The sequence below is a fragment of the Lagopus muta genome, chromosome 6, assembly GCF_023343835.1.
Source record: "Lagopus muta isolate bLagMut1 chromosome 6, bLagMut1 primary, whole genome shotgun sequence".
NCBI lineage: Eukaryota > Metazoa > Chordata > Aves > Galliformes > Phasianidae > Lagopus > Lagopus muta.
In genome coordinates, this window is record NC_064438.1 from 7,679,611 (window position 1) to 7,692,110 (window position 12,500).

General features: G+C 38.6%; 1 protein-coding gene across 9 annotated transcripts in view; it reads right to left on the reverse strand.

Annotated features, from left to right (window-relative positions):
* Nucleotides 1-315: 315 nt before the first annotated feature.
* Nucleotides 316-12,500, reverse strand: part of TEAD1 (TEA domain transcription factor 1) — a 144,604-nt gene continuing 132,419 nt past the window's right edge. For all 9 annotated transcript variants that reach the window (XM_048948781.1, XM_048948777.1, XM_048948776.1 and 6 more), the window contains 3 exons: nt 8,650-8,790; nt 6,597-6,749; nt 316-5,613 (listed from right to left, as the gene is read on the reverse strand). In XM_048948781.1, the coding sequence (XP_048804738.1) occupies nt 5,500-5,613; nt 6,597-6,749; nt 8,650-8,790 (408 nt within the window). In that variant the 3' untranslated portion in view covers nt 316-5,499. The remainder of the gene's footprint in view (nt 5,614-6,596; nt 6,750-8,649; nt 8,791-12,500) is intronic.

Below are 12,500 nucleotides of genomic sequence, written 5' to 3' on the forward strand. Positions count from 1 at the left end.
TATTAAAGTTATCACACATATGTACCGCGAAAGCTAGAATACATTTTTTTTTTTTTTACAAAGCACTTTATAAAAAAATTCTCTGCACACAAAACCTATAATTTTCATATTACTATCATACTAAAGATAAATTCACTTTAAAGCCAACACTTAAAACATTTTAAACAAAAAAAGGTACCAGTACCTACACACAGACAATAACAAATACAAGAATACTGTACTGCCAAGAGGTTTGACTGAAACTCCTTTTGAAAGCTTCTGCAAATATGTTAAGAAAACATTGGAGAACGTTCGGTGTTGGTTTTTTTTCAAAGATCCTTCCCTCCCTGTCTAACCTAGAGGTACTTTATCATCAAAAGGCAAGTTCTACATCAAAAGTTACCAGCAGCAGTACAATATTAAAGTAACCACTGACCATATATGAATATGCTTAAGTCACAAACCCATTTTATACACATTACACAAATAAACATAAAGTGAGAATTCCATTAAGTCATTTACAAATGTGAACAAATGCACATGGCAAAGAAAAAAAAAAAGAAAAAAAAAGAAAAAAAAAAAAAAAAAAGAAAATCCAAACAAAACAAAACCCCAACCTGTTTTACATAAAATGTACTGAAGAATTAAAGGCTATTCAGGTTTTCAATGTTATAAAATTCTCTTGTCTTTCTTTTTCAGGCACATATTGTATTTTTTGTCTGCAGTCATGAGCCTGAATCAAAGAGGCCCATAAAACAAAACAAAACAAAAACACATATTCTGAAAGGAGGTAACAGGGATCTGTCTCCTTTTTGTCAACTGAGTGCATTTAAGATTTAATTTACACGCTAAACTAATTACATGATCTCAGCAAGAATGACCTGAAAAGTTAAAAGATGAAAAATCTCCAAAGCGCGTTTTCTATTTTGAATTATCCAGCCTTGATCTTTTTTAGGGGGCTAAGCATCTGGTCATGAAAGGTAGGAGGGGGGAAAAGAGATCATCCTGAGAAAAATACAAAACTAGACTCTGCTATCACATCTGCTGTTTGACCGGGTATGTGAATCACTATGGGTCAAGTAAAGAACAGAGAAAACATTTCTCAGTATGAATGATCCAGGAAAACTGTAAGGGGAACTGCTTCCAAAGCGAGTATGCCCTAGGAGCTGCAGTGGAAAAATAAATAGATATTAGTATGTCAAATGTTGTATCTGCCTTGAACTGGCCAGTTACTTACATTCAACAGTAATGTACACCCTTCATTACTTAAAATAGCCTACAGCGTGGAGGTTTTAACGGAAGAAGCTACTGCCAACCTGACTGAGCTGCAGTTGCAGTAGAAAGGGAACGCGAGAAACAGGCATTCTATCTGCAATTCCTTCAAAATAGTGGTGCAGTACCTAAATAAAATCATTTTGGAATTCAAGTAAGTAAAACTACAGTTGCTAGTAGCAATTTTTAACAGCCCCAAATGGTACCGTTACGCTTATTTTAATCAGACAGAAGTGTACTTTACCACAAGTACGGATTAGTAAGACTGAAATGTTTGGTAGTAACTGAAAATATATGCTCTGCTTGCGGGGCGAAATCATCTTTGCCCTACCTCAGTTTCATCGAATTCAACACGATTACTTGTCTCACAGAGGTAAGTGAGATTTAGACCTTGAAGGATTAACAAAAATAATATTTTGGAGACAGGGAATTTGAATTATCACAATATTTACCACACAGTGTCACAATATTTCTATATATAAAAAGTTAATCTTAGATTTCATCAAATACTTTAAAAATCAAGTTAAAATCGTATTCACAACTATATAATCCCTCTGACAGCTTTTGGTTTTGCTGATATTTGTTCCTTCTAACATCTTTTTCTTAAAATCTTGCCCCTCTTCCCACCAATTTTAGTTGTAGTGTACACAGTACGGCCCCCGTTCACAGAAGATATCAAACAAGACACATCTTTCAGAGGAGCTGATTCTTTTCTACCAAGACATCGATTGGGAGAAAAACAAAACAAAGCAACCCTGTGTTTTGAGCAGCGCTGGCCAGTTTCTCCAACAGCACCTTCATCCACAATGCTCACACTTAACATTTCAATGCTTAAAAACACACCACCACGTTTACTCTAGCTACTGTCCTCCATTTTCATCTTGTTTTATGCATCTGACCTCCAGCATGCACAGTTTTGTAAACAAAGTCTTCCATCTAAACAAAAAATCCTCACAGACACTGAAATATTATTAGAGGAGAACAATAAAGTCACATTTGTCCACTTTCTGAGATTCTGCAGTGCGTGGATCTCATTATGCAGATACACGGCTGGATGAAGAGAATATAAATGTGTACAATTTTTGTTTTTTTCATCACAGATCAATCAGTAGCTGGTTTGTAGTGCTGTCAGAAATGGCAAACAGTACATTATTCTCCAGCAGGTTGATCATTAGCAAAATTACCTTGCTATAAATGGTGCTCTTTTGTGAATGGAGGCCTGCATTTTCAACTTATTCCAATAAACCAAAGGCATTACGGTGATAACTAAATATTTTTGGTCTCTCTACAAATTGTCATTATTATGGCAGCACTTTTCTAAGCTGGAATTTCAAACCAAAGGCACTTTCATGCTAGAGTGCAGAAGAGTCACAATTAATTATTTGGTCATGAAATTTTAAAAGGCAGCATTATTAATACAATCCTCTTTTTCACGGAGAACTATGAATCTGTAACCTTTCCTTTTGGTATAGACATTTAATCATGTAGCGATGGGACTGACTTGTACTGAGGGTTGGTTTAGACCAAGCAGTCAAGGAGCTTTTTCTGCGGGGAAAAATACAGTTTATTTAAAAATGGAACCAATTAATAAAACAACGTATCAAATTTATGTTAAGAGGCTAAAGGTATTTCTAATATAACGCTAAGGCACTGCATATTGTAATGCTTTGGCAGCTCTCAATTAAAAGATTCCTACAAAAAGTAACAGTAACAAGATAAATACTTCCAGCTTACAAAAGAGCTCACAGTTTACAGGCAGCCTGTTGGACTACACACCACACACTGAACAGTTGAAGGATTAAGGCTTTTAAGAATTAACACATACAGGGTATGGATCATTTACAGAAGTGTAAAGAAAAGATGAAGGAAGTCGTTTCCCTAATATTACATACGTGAACACCAATAAACATTGTGACTTTTTATACCCTATAGTTATGACATATGTAGTGTGCCAGATTCTACTAAAAAACTGTACCTGGTTTTGCAAATTGCCTTCATACTTGATACGCCTCAAAGAGTTCGCTTGTTATTAAAACAAAAAATCACCAAAACCACAATTCAAACCCTAAATAAAAGACAACTTTAGAACAAAATAAAACAAAACAAAAAAAAAAGTAGTTTTTGACTTGTAACACCAAGTGCTTAGAATAAAGGGCTACCGTTAGGCTGTTACAATGCAGTGCTTTTCCTGATGTGATTGTTAGTGTTAAAAATGAGCGTTAGAGACCCTACCATGGACATATTTCACTGTTCTGTTCACAGAATATAAACTGAAAGATCATTAGCCCTAATATCCACAGCTAGACATCACAGCAATCATCCACCTACTGGAGTTAGGTCAGCGGCAAGCTGAGGGATTTGAGCAGTCTCCCTTCCTTTCAGATGTTTGTATCGTGTGTCCACAACAACCCACTGCTACGCCTGGGCAGTATTCTGGTCTAGAGAAATTCAATTATTGGCAATTCTGAGAGAGTACAATACAATTTTTTAAAAATCCAGAGATTGAGACTTTTTCAAAGACTATGGCACTGTTGCCAAGGAGTAAATTCTAGACATAAATCATGCATAGGCATGTAAAGGGCAGTGAGGAGGGAGCCGTTAAATGCTACCCTTCTTTGATTCAGAGCTGCAGAAGACCTTCCCAAGAACGCTCTTTGCCGATACCTCATGACTGACCTTTAAGGTGACTTGTGCTTGGCCAAGCAGTCCTGAGCCTTTCAGACAAATGTTTTACACGAGGACCCACTGCTGGTCCAGCACCTGCTTAAACAACTGCTGCCTGGGCAGCTGAAGGGCAGCGCTGGGTGTGCAGAAGAGAAGCAACTGAGGAACACTCTGGCTTAGGTAGGAAGAATGAGAATACTTATCTCACATGTGCGTACCTCAGATAACCACTCACGCCCACATCCTTGTTTTGAATCTGCACAGTATTAAAATATCTCCAGCTGCACTTCACTTCCTGGAGTCTTCCCTGATACAGCAGAAGGATGAATACTACCACATCCAGATACAAAAAGGACAGCAGAACCCATGCGGCACATACGCGTTTGTTTCCTGTAAGATCTTTGCCAGTAGGAACTGGAGAGAGAACTGGAGAGAGCTGTTAGAGCACCGTGATAAAAAGGAAAAGAAGAAAAAAATCTCCATTTTCCAAGCTTCCTTGTCTGATATTGCTTGTGATTTTCTAGCATCTCACAGATATTAAAGCTACTGATCCTTTCAGGAGTGTATGCATTCTTTTCTCAAACACTTCAGTGTTTTGCTTTCAGCTTACGAATTACTCAATGCTGTAGCAATGTCAGTTGTTTCCATTTATCTGCTAATTTCAGAGTTGCAAGGTTTTCACTCAACTAGAAAACATAGTTGTCCATATAAAATATAACTGCATACGCAAGACTACATATAATGTGAGTCTAAATCTTCAGTATTTACCTACTTATTGCAAAACGAGCCATCTTCTTTTCATTAAATTATCAATTTTTCATATTAGTACAATACAACTTTATAATCTTTTAAAATACACTAGATATGTTAAGGGTAAGGGATGATGTTTTCTTTCTCTGGAATACCTGTTTGAAAGTTTAATGGATTAGAAGATTAGTTTTAGCATTGAGAAAAAAAATACAAAATTTGCCTAATTTTAGGACCTGTCTGTTCCTTAACAGGTATTTCTTAAGGCTATATTTTTTCATTTGGTTTCAAACAGAAAAAATGTTTCATTTTAAAAAATAATTTAGTGAATTATATTTGTCCATATCTTCCACCCTAATTAGTTACAAAGATAATTCTATAAAGGTAATTAACTTTTCTTACTCATTTACAGTTATAGCTAAAGATTCATTTCAATTTCACTTGCATTGTAAAACATGTATTTTGTGTTGGAAAAAAAACCAAAATATCTTATAAACGCTGTCAGTTTTTCCCCATGGCAAATGCTCTGTCATACATTTTTCTATCAGAATTAAAAATAGGCCTCCACAGACAGAGGCAGTAGGTTCTTAAATACAGTCTTCCCAAAGAACGGTGGTTTACAAATTTGAAGAACACTTAGTTTTAGAAATAATTTTTACAACTGTACCAGAATTTCACAGCTACAATTATATATGAACACATTAAAAATGACTCACTAAAACAGGATTTAGAAAAATGTGGGTGAAAGTTGGGCCAGAGGCACTGCCACTTAGTGTTGAGGTTTACAGTCTGTGTTTTGATAAAGAAGTGAAATGAACTGTATATATAAATAACTGCTCAGTCCTTTACAAGCCTGTAGATATGATGCTGTGCTCCATGTTCACTGTTTGACACTTCAAATACACAAGCCATGCAGAGTAGGGTTTCTTGTGTATCCCTGTTCGTTACAACCTATTTGAGAGGAAGGAAGAGGTAGACAATACATTACAAACTTGAAAATGCCACAGCCAAAAGAAGAAACAATTGGTTAAATTTAGGCAATGTTTAAATGTCACTGTTTGAAATGTCCCCTCTCTCTTAAACTGAACTGTGTGACTACACTCATACAACAGAAGCTCCTGGCACAGGGTCATGGAGATTCGTCTCACCCTGGCTTCTTGACTGTGAGCCATTGGCTTGCTGTTTCTCAACCCACACCAACCTCAGTCCCAATTCAACAAGGAGAGTGCACCCTTGTCCCCTTGTGTTTGGTTACGAAAAGGCAGCTGAGCTGAGCACACTCCTCTCTCACACACTGCGTGGCTCTGAATTTGCTGCCTTGCCTCTTCCCCGCTGCTATCAGCCATCAGCCCTGCCTGAATCCTATGGTGGCAGCAGCACTGCATGGATCTAAATGCAACATGAACGCATTAAAAATGACTCTGCAAAGCCACACTGAAAAAGCAGGGTAGCTGGATGACACTAGCTTAAAGGCAAATACACAGACCATTCTTCATACTTCAGATCACCTGTTGGGTGTATCCTCACCATTACTGCATGCTTTCCTGGCCCAAGAACTAATGAACACCACTGACATTTGCAGTATTATAACTGCCATCTCAGTGAGAACCCATTATGTGAATGGGATGGTTTCAAGTTACTGCCTCAGGCTCTCCACAAAATCCAAACAGAGACTTGAATTAAAAATAAGAGCAGTAAGCTGAATATCTGGAAAATAACAGAGATGTTTGTTCATGTTTTCAGCCAGCTTATCCTTCTCATCCCTGGCGTCTATAGTGCACGATTCCAAGGGTATTCTGAAGTCAATGAGATTTTTTGTTTAGTAAGCAACATGACTAAGGGATTCGGAAACTAGTTCTAAATGTTGCACGTTAAGCAAGCCATACAATGCCTGAGAGTATTCTACAGATGAAAAACAAAGAGTGAATCCATACCAATAAAATCGTAAAGTTTTCCAACACGCTGTTCATCATGTATTTCTCTGGTAGATGCTTCAGCTTGTGTATGAAGTTGATCATATATTCACACATTGGAGAGCGATTTATTCTGTACACAAATCGACCATTCTCAAACCTTGCATATTCAGTCTAAAAGAAAAGCGTTTAGAGTAAGTCACTTTAGATAGAGCAGAACCATGAATGCTACATTTGTGTTTTGCTTTTTTATTTGTTACTGTTATTCTTATTTACGGAAGAATGAGAAAGTGAGTTTAGCCACACAAACACCCACACTCCCACCTGTGCTATACAGTGCCCTGCTGAAAATTCCAAGACTAATTATTACAAGTTGCATCACAATTTGTTCTCCAACCTGTGAATTAAAAACTGGGAAGAAGATTTACACAAAGTAAACCCAAATCCATTAAAAATGAATTAAGTGGAAAAGTTATGATGAGATAGTTATGATTGATTTTACAGCAGTTTTTGAGACAAGCAGCTGCGAAGAGCAGAATTACGCTCACATATTTATGTATAAATATATACATGTAAACAGAGCTATATATTACTGCCTGATTTAATAGGCAACTTGTAAATTATACAGAGATGCAAGGCTGCAGTCAGAAGAAAACCAGACTGATTGATATTGCAGTGGTTCATGGGCTGGAGGAGGATGCCTGTGGTTTCTGCACTCCTGCTGCTGATCATTGTTCATATGATCTCCTCACTCGTTTGTGGGATTTCTTGGTTTCCTCTAAGCACTGAATAATGGAAACGATGGAAAACTTTTAATGGCCACCATGCACAGGAACCACATATGCAAGGGCTGCTCTGAAAGTAATGCCTCCTATTTTATTATATCAGTCCACAACAGATATTGTTGGGATGGTGACAGAGGTGGAACTTTCCTGCAAATCCATTACATGTTGTTGCCATGTGACAAGTGGCAGCAGAGGGGCACTCTGACAAAATGGTGTCTGACATGGAAGTGCGCATGAAGCAAAGGGACATCACTGAATTGTGATGTGGAAAAAATGGCACCCACTGATATTCACCAACGCTTGCTGAACATTTACAGAGATCAAACAGTGAGTGCTGGCACAGTGAGGTGATAGGAGGTGCATTGCAGCAGTGGTAACAACAGTGTGAAAGACAAGTCACTTTCCAGACAGCCATGCAGTGTTATGAGGGCGGCATGCATCTTGTTCATCACTGGTGAAAATGTGCAACCAGTGGCGGTGACTGTGCTGAAAAACAGTGTTTTGCAGCTGAGAATTTGGTTGATCAAACAGTCAAATAGTGTTCCATCTATCTGTGTTTATCATAGAAATAATTAGGAGGCATTACTTTGGGAGTCACCTACGTGGTACAATGAGGACATGGGCAGAGACCAACACACCTACAAAACGCTCAACCTGCAGCTGTAAGCCAACTGCATATACTGAAATTATTCTGCATGCAGCAGATGTGGCTGTGGGGCTTAATATAAAGAAGACAAGTTGAGTAGATACAGTATCATTCCTCAGTAAACCAAGTATCTACCTGACCACCCCGTACAGTTTGGGGGTTTAGAAAAATAGGTAAAGGCCTTGGCATGTTAGAAATCATTAATCTTTCCATTTAAAAGCTACTGGTGGCCATGGAAATTATGCCGTTCTGTGTGTAAGATAACTGTAGGTAGTGAAGAAATACAGACCACCATACTTTGTCATTGCAATACTGTTCAAACACGCCACTTGGTTGGATGAGTATTTAGAAATGGGGGCAAAAAGCATTTTTCCTTCAACACTTTTGTGGTGTGACAGAGAAGGTTGCGTTGATGTCAGCTGCAGGCTGAAGGCTGCCACAGGCAGGACGGAGATGGATTCCAAGCAACAGGTATCTAGAATTTTATATACTGCAGTGTCACCGGACACACAGTGATTTACAGCAGACCGAACGTTCCTGGGAAGGAGAATACTTGTTCAGGAGGGATTACAGGAAGGCACAAATAGCATAAGTAAGAACCAAAAGGAACCAGAGACTCATGGCAGCCCATCCCAATACCCACCTCTACTTTTTCTACTACTTGCTTTCCAAAGGAGCAGACTTTGGTGGAACAGGTGATTGTCATGTTTTCTGAGCTCTCGTACTGACTGGTGACTCCATAAAATGCTCCTGTATCATCTTGAATGTTGCAGTTTAAGTCAGCCTGTTGGAAAAAAGCAACAGCTGTTGAAGATGTTATTTTTCATTTGACAACGTCAGAAGCATAAACTGTAAGTAGCTCACTGTGCTTGTTTTCAGAAATAGGGGAGGGAAAAGGGAGTTTGATAGTGACAACAATGGCAGTGGACAGCCTCAAAGAAAGCACCTGCATAAATCATTGAAGTAGAAACCTTAGGGAAGCAACAATTTCTTCAAACTTCTTTAAACAACAAAAGAGAAGACTGTATTTCTCTTAGCTACGAGTGACCTTTCTTGTCTGGAAGAGAGAGGAAGTCCTTTTCCTTTCTTAAAACAATTAAATCACTGCTACAAAGGAAGATGGCTGTGCAACTTGGGAATCGATCTCTAATAAACTCTGTCAAGCCATATGGCCCCAATTCAGCGAGCTGTTTAACTTCACTGAGCTGTATGACGCAGTTCACAGGCTTCACGTTACCTGTGTGCTTGCTGAGCCGTGCCTACCGGACCAATAAAATAGTACTGAAAGTATTTGATTTCTTTCAGTATTCTGCTGCAGCCTGAATAACGACCCAGCTGCCTTTCAAATCTAGCACCAGAGACTGAGACGTGCAGGATCAAGTGAGGAACAGCGCTACCTTCAATTATTTATGTCCGAGTCTTGTGCACAGCATGATTCATTTGTTTACAAAGCAAGTGCACGGGTCACATGCTGAATCCTGCCTCCCCAGGCTGCAACAGAACTGAAGCTTTTCTGCCACTGTGCTCTTTGTCATCACGAAACCGTTTTCACAAAGCCCTCAACTTGAAAGAGCACTAACATGGACATAGGCAGAGACCAGAGATATCCACAGCTGGATTTGTTGATTCAGGTATTAGCGCTGCTGATATCTTTGGTGTCTGAGGAGAGAGTGGGCAGGGTTTTCTTTTTATGTGTAAACAGCCCATCAGCTACTGAGGCATAACATTTAGAAAATCATATGAGCTTACAGCTACCCTGAGACAAGCATCTGATCACAGAAATACACTTCTGCAGCAGTTTCACTTACAATTCTAGCCTGACTTGTTCTTACTGCTTTTTATTGCTAAAGCAGAAATAACACAAAACTTTTGACAAATATCTTCTTGTCTACCTGAAGACTTTTTAAAAATGTGTTTATTTATTAGCTATCGTGGAACATCTATAATTCTGCCTTCGCTGTATTTCAGGTCGTTTGTAACTGCTCTTTAATGTTTGACTAGGCAACAGCTCGTTAATTCTACTTAGTGTCTACAATCCATATTTGTGGTACAACCTTCTGAGGCAATATGTTGATAACAGCAATACTGAGCTAGTTTGTGGTATGGAGAAGCCGTGGGTCTAATATTATTTCAGGCTAGTTTTGGTAAATTAATCAGTGGGGAAGTCTCTGGAGATTTACAGGCTGCAACACAAAGAGCCTTATAGTCACGTCCTTTGCATAACAGAAAGAAATCCTACCAGCATTACACCTTGTTTCTTGCACAAGTATTGCACGAGGTCAGCAGTTAGCACTGAACGTACAGCTAAAGCAGCATTCACAGCGCTCCGCCATAAGCTGTGCCAAGCTAATGGTAAATAAGCAATTTGTCATCGCAGCTGGTTTGCAGTTACAGCTAAATATGAAAAACTGTAGCTGCCATCAGCTCCTCACAGCTGCTCTGCTGGAATTTCTGAAGAATAAGTATTTCTGATAAAACAATTATACTGTTTTGAACCATCCCATTTTCTTAACAAGTGGTTATTTCTGCTGCTCCCGCAATCACAGTTTTACTACACAATGATTTTTCTTTCCCTTTCAAGAATTAGAAATATATTTACAAATTGTATACAAAATGCTCCTCACAATTTCGTGTTGTCAGAAGGATCAAATGCGTATACCTGACATTGCAAGCTGCCATAACAACTACTAGCAGAGATGACAAAATAACTTTTCTTCTCTTTCTTTCTTATTTTGAAGCCCACTGAAAAAAATACACTTGACATTTAACCTGGAAAGCAACACATGGCCATCTGGCACACTGTTGATCACTCCCACAGCGCTTCCAGCTCTGGCTGAAATCACCAGGAGTCCTGTGCACACCAAAAATAGACACTGAGGCTCTGAAGCTTGAATGAAGAACACTTGAAATTATCACTCAACTCTTGCACAATCACAACGCTGTTGCAAAAAACATAATCTTAGATCTAAAACAGACATAAATTATCTGCATTTGCTCTCTGATTAGGGAGTCTAGCACGCAAAGAAAGTGTTTTCAATGGGAAGATGACTCTTCCTTTTAAACAACAGTTTTAATGTTTAACTAGCTACCAACTGCTGAGCACTGAAGCTGTAAGACTCCTCCAGAAAGTGTAACACCGACATAAAAACACTTAGAAGTTGGCACCAGCAAATAGTCCTGAATGAAAACCTTCTCATGACAGAATAATCTTCTCTAATCTCACCTACTAAAGACATCTTGCCCCTCAACACGGGTTCAGATGTTTTTACTAGAGGATGAGTACATGAGCGCCAGGAAGGAGCAGGTACCGTTGTGAAGAGGGGACTGTCACTTCAAGGAAGTTGTCTTAATCAGCATGGAAAATAAATCAAATTCCAGATTATCTTTTTATCTCTGCTACCTTTTTTCCTTCTTTTCAAGAAAAGGAAAGATCACCACTGATAAAATACAAAGCTTTTAAATTATTAGAAATATTGGCAACAGACTTGCTAAATATATTGGTATGGCTTCCATAGCAAGTGTTCCATTTAATCACACCACTGACAAGTGAAGATGTAATCCCTCAAATTAAAGCAAGCAGCTCACAGTTAAAATTTTGAGGATCTTTTTCCCCAAAGTTACAGTGATGGTACCCCTCCCCCCAAAGAAAACCTGTGAAAACTGAGACCTGCTGTGGCTATGAGAGTTGCAGATGTCGTTTTGAGTGGGGAACAGCCACGTACTACCTATGCATTCAGTTTTAGCAGGCTCCTTGCTAAAATATTGACTCCAGTTTCTGTGTCCACATTTTAGAAAGGATGTAGGAAAATTGGAAAAGGTTCAGAAAAGAGTTACAAGAATGATTTCAGGTCTGGAAAACATCCTTTGTAGTGAATGACTAATGAAACTCCATCTACTTAGTTTTTCCAAGAGAAGTTTTTCCACGACTTTGTCATAGTCTACAAGTTGCTACATGGGGAAGAGTTTTCTGACAGATTAAATCTTGCACGAAAGGACATTAGAAGACAAAAAGCTAAAGCTACACAAAAGCTAAATGAAAAACAAGGCGGATGCCAATATCTCCAATGGCAGCAAAATGCTGGAATCATTATGAAATATGGTATAATCACTGTTCCTTAGGAATTTTTAACCAGCCCATCTACCTAACTAACAGGGATGCATAGCCCAAGTTGGCCTGTTGTTTGGACACAGAAATGACTTATGTTCATTGCCTGTCTCACATACAGGAGAGGCAAGACTAGATAAACATAATAATTCCAAAACTGACACCTTTGACTTTATCTTACTAACCTCAGTTAAACTTCTTATAATTTTTTTCTTCAATGTGAAAAACTTGACAACAGTCAAGCTGGAGCACTGTACCTGCAGCCTCTCCTGAGAACCAGCTTTGTCTCATTTCTTTGGTACTCTCCATCTTGGTTCACTTGCATTTTAGACATAAGACTGCAAGGCTTCCTGGGCTGTAAACCATCTTTCCCTTCTGTGCAGCTTCTA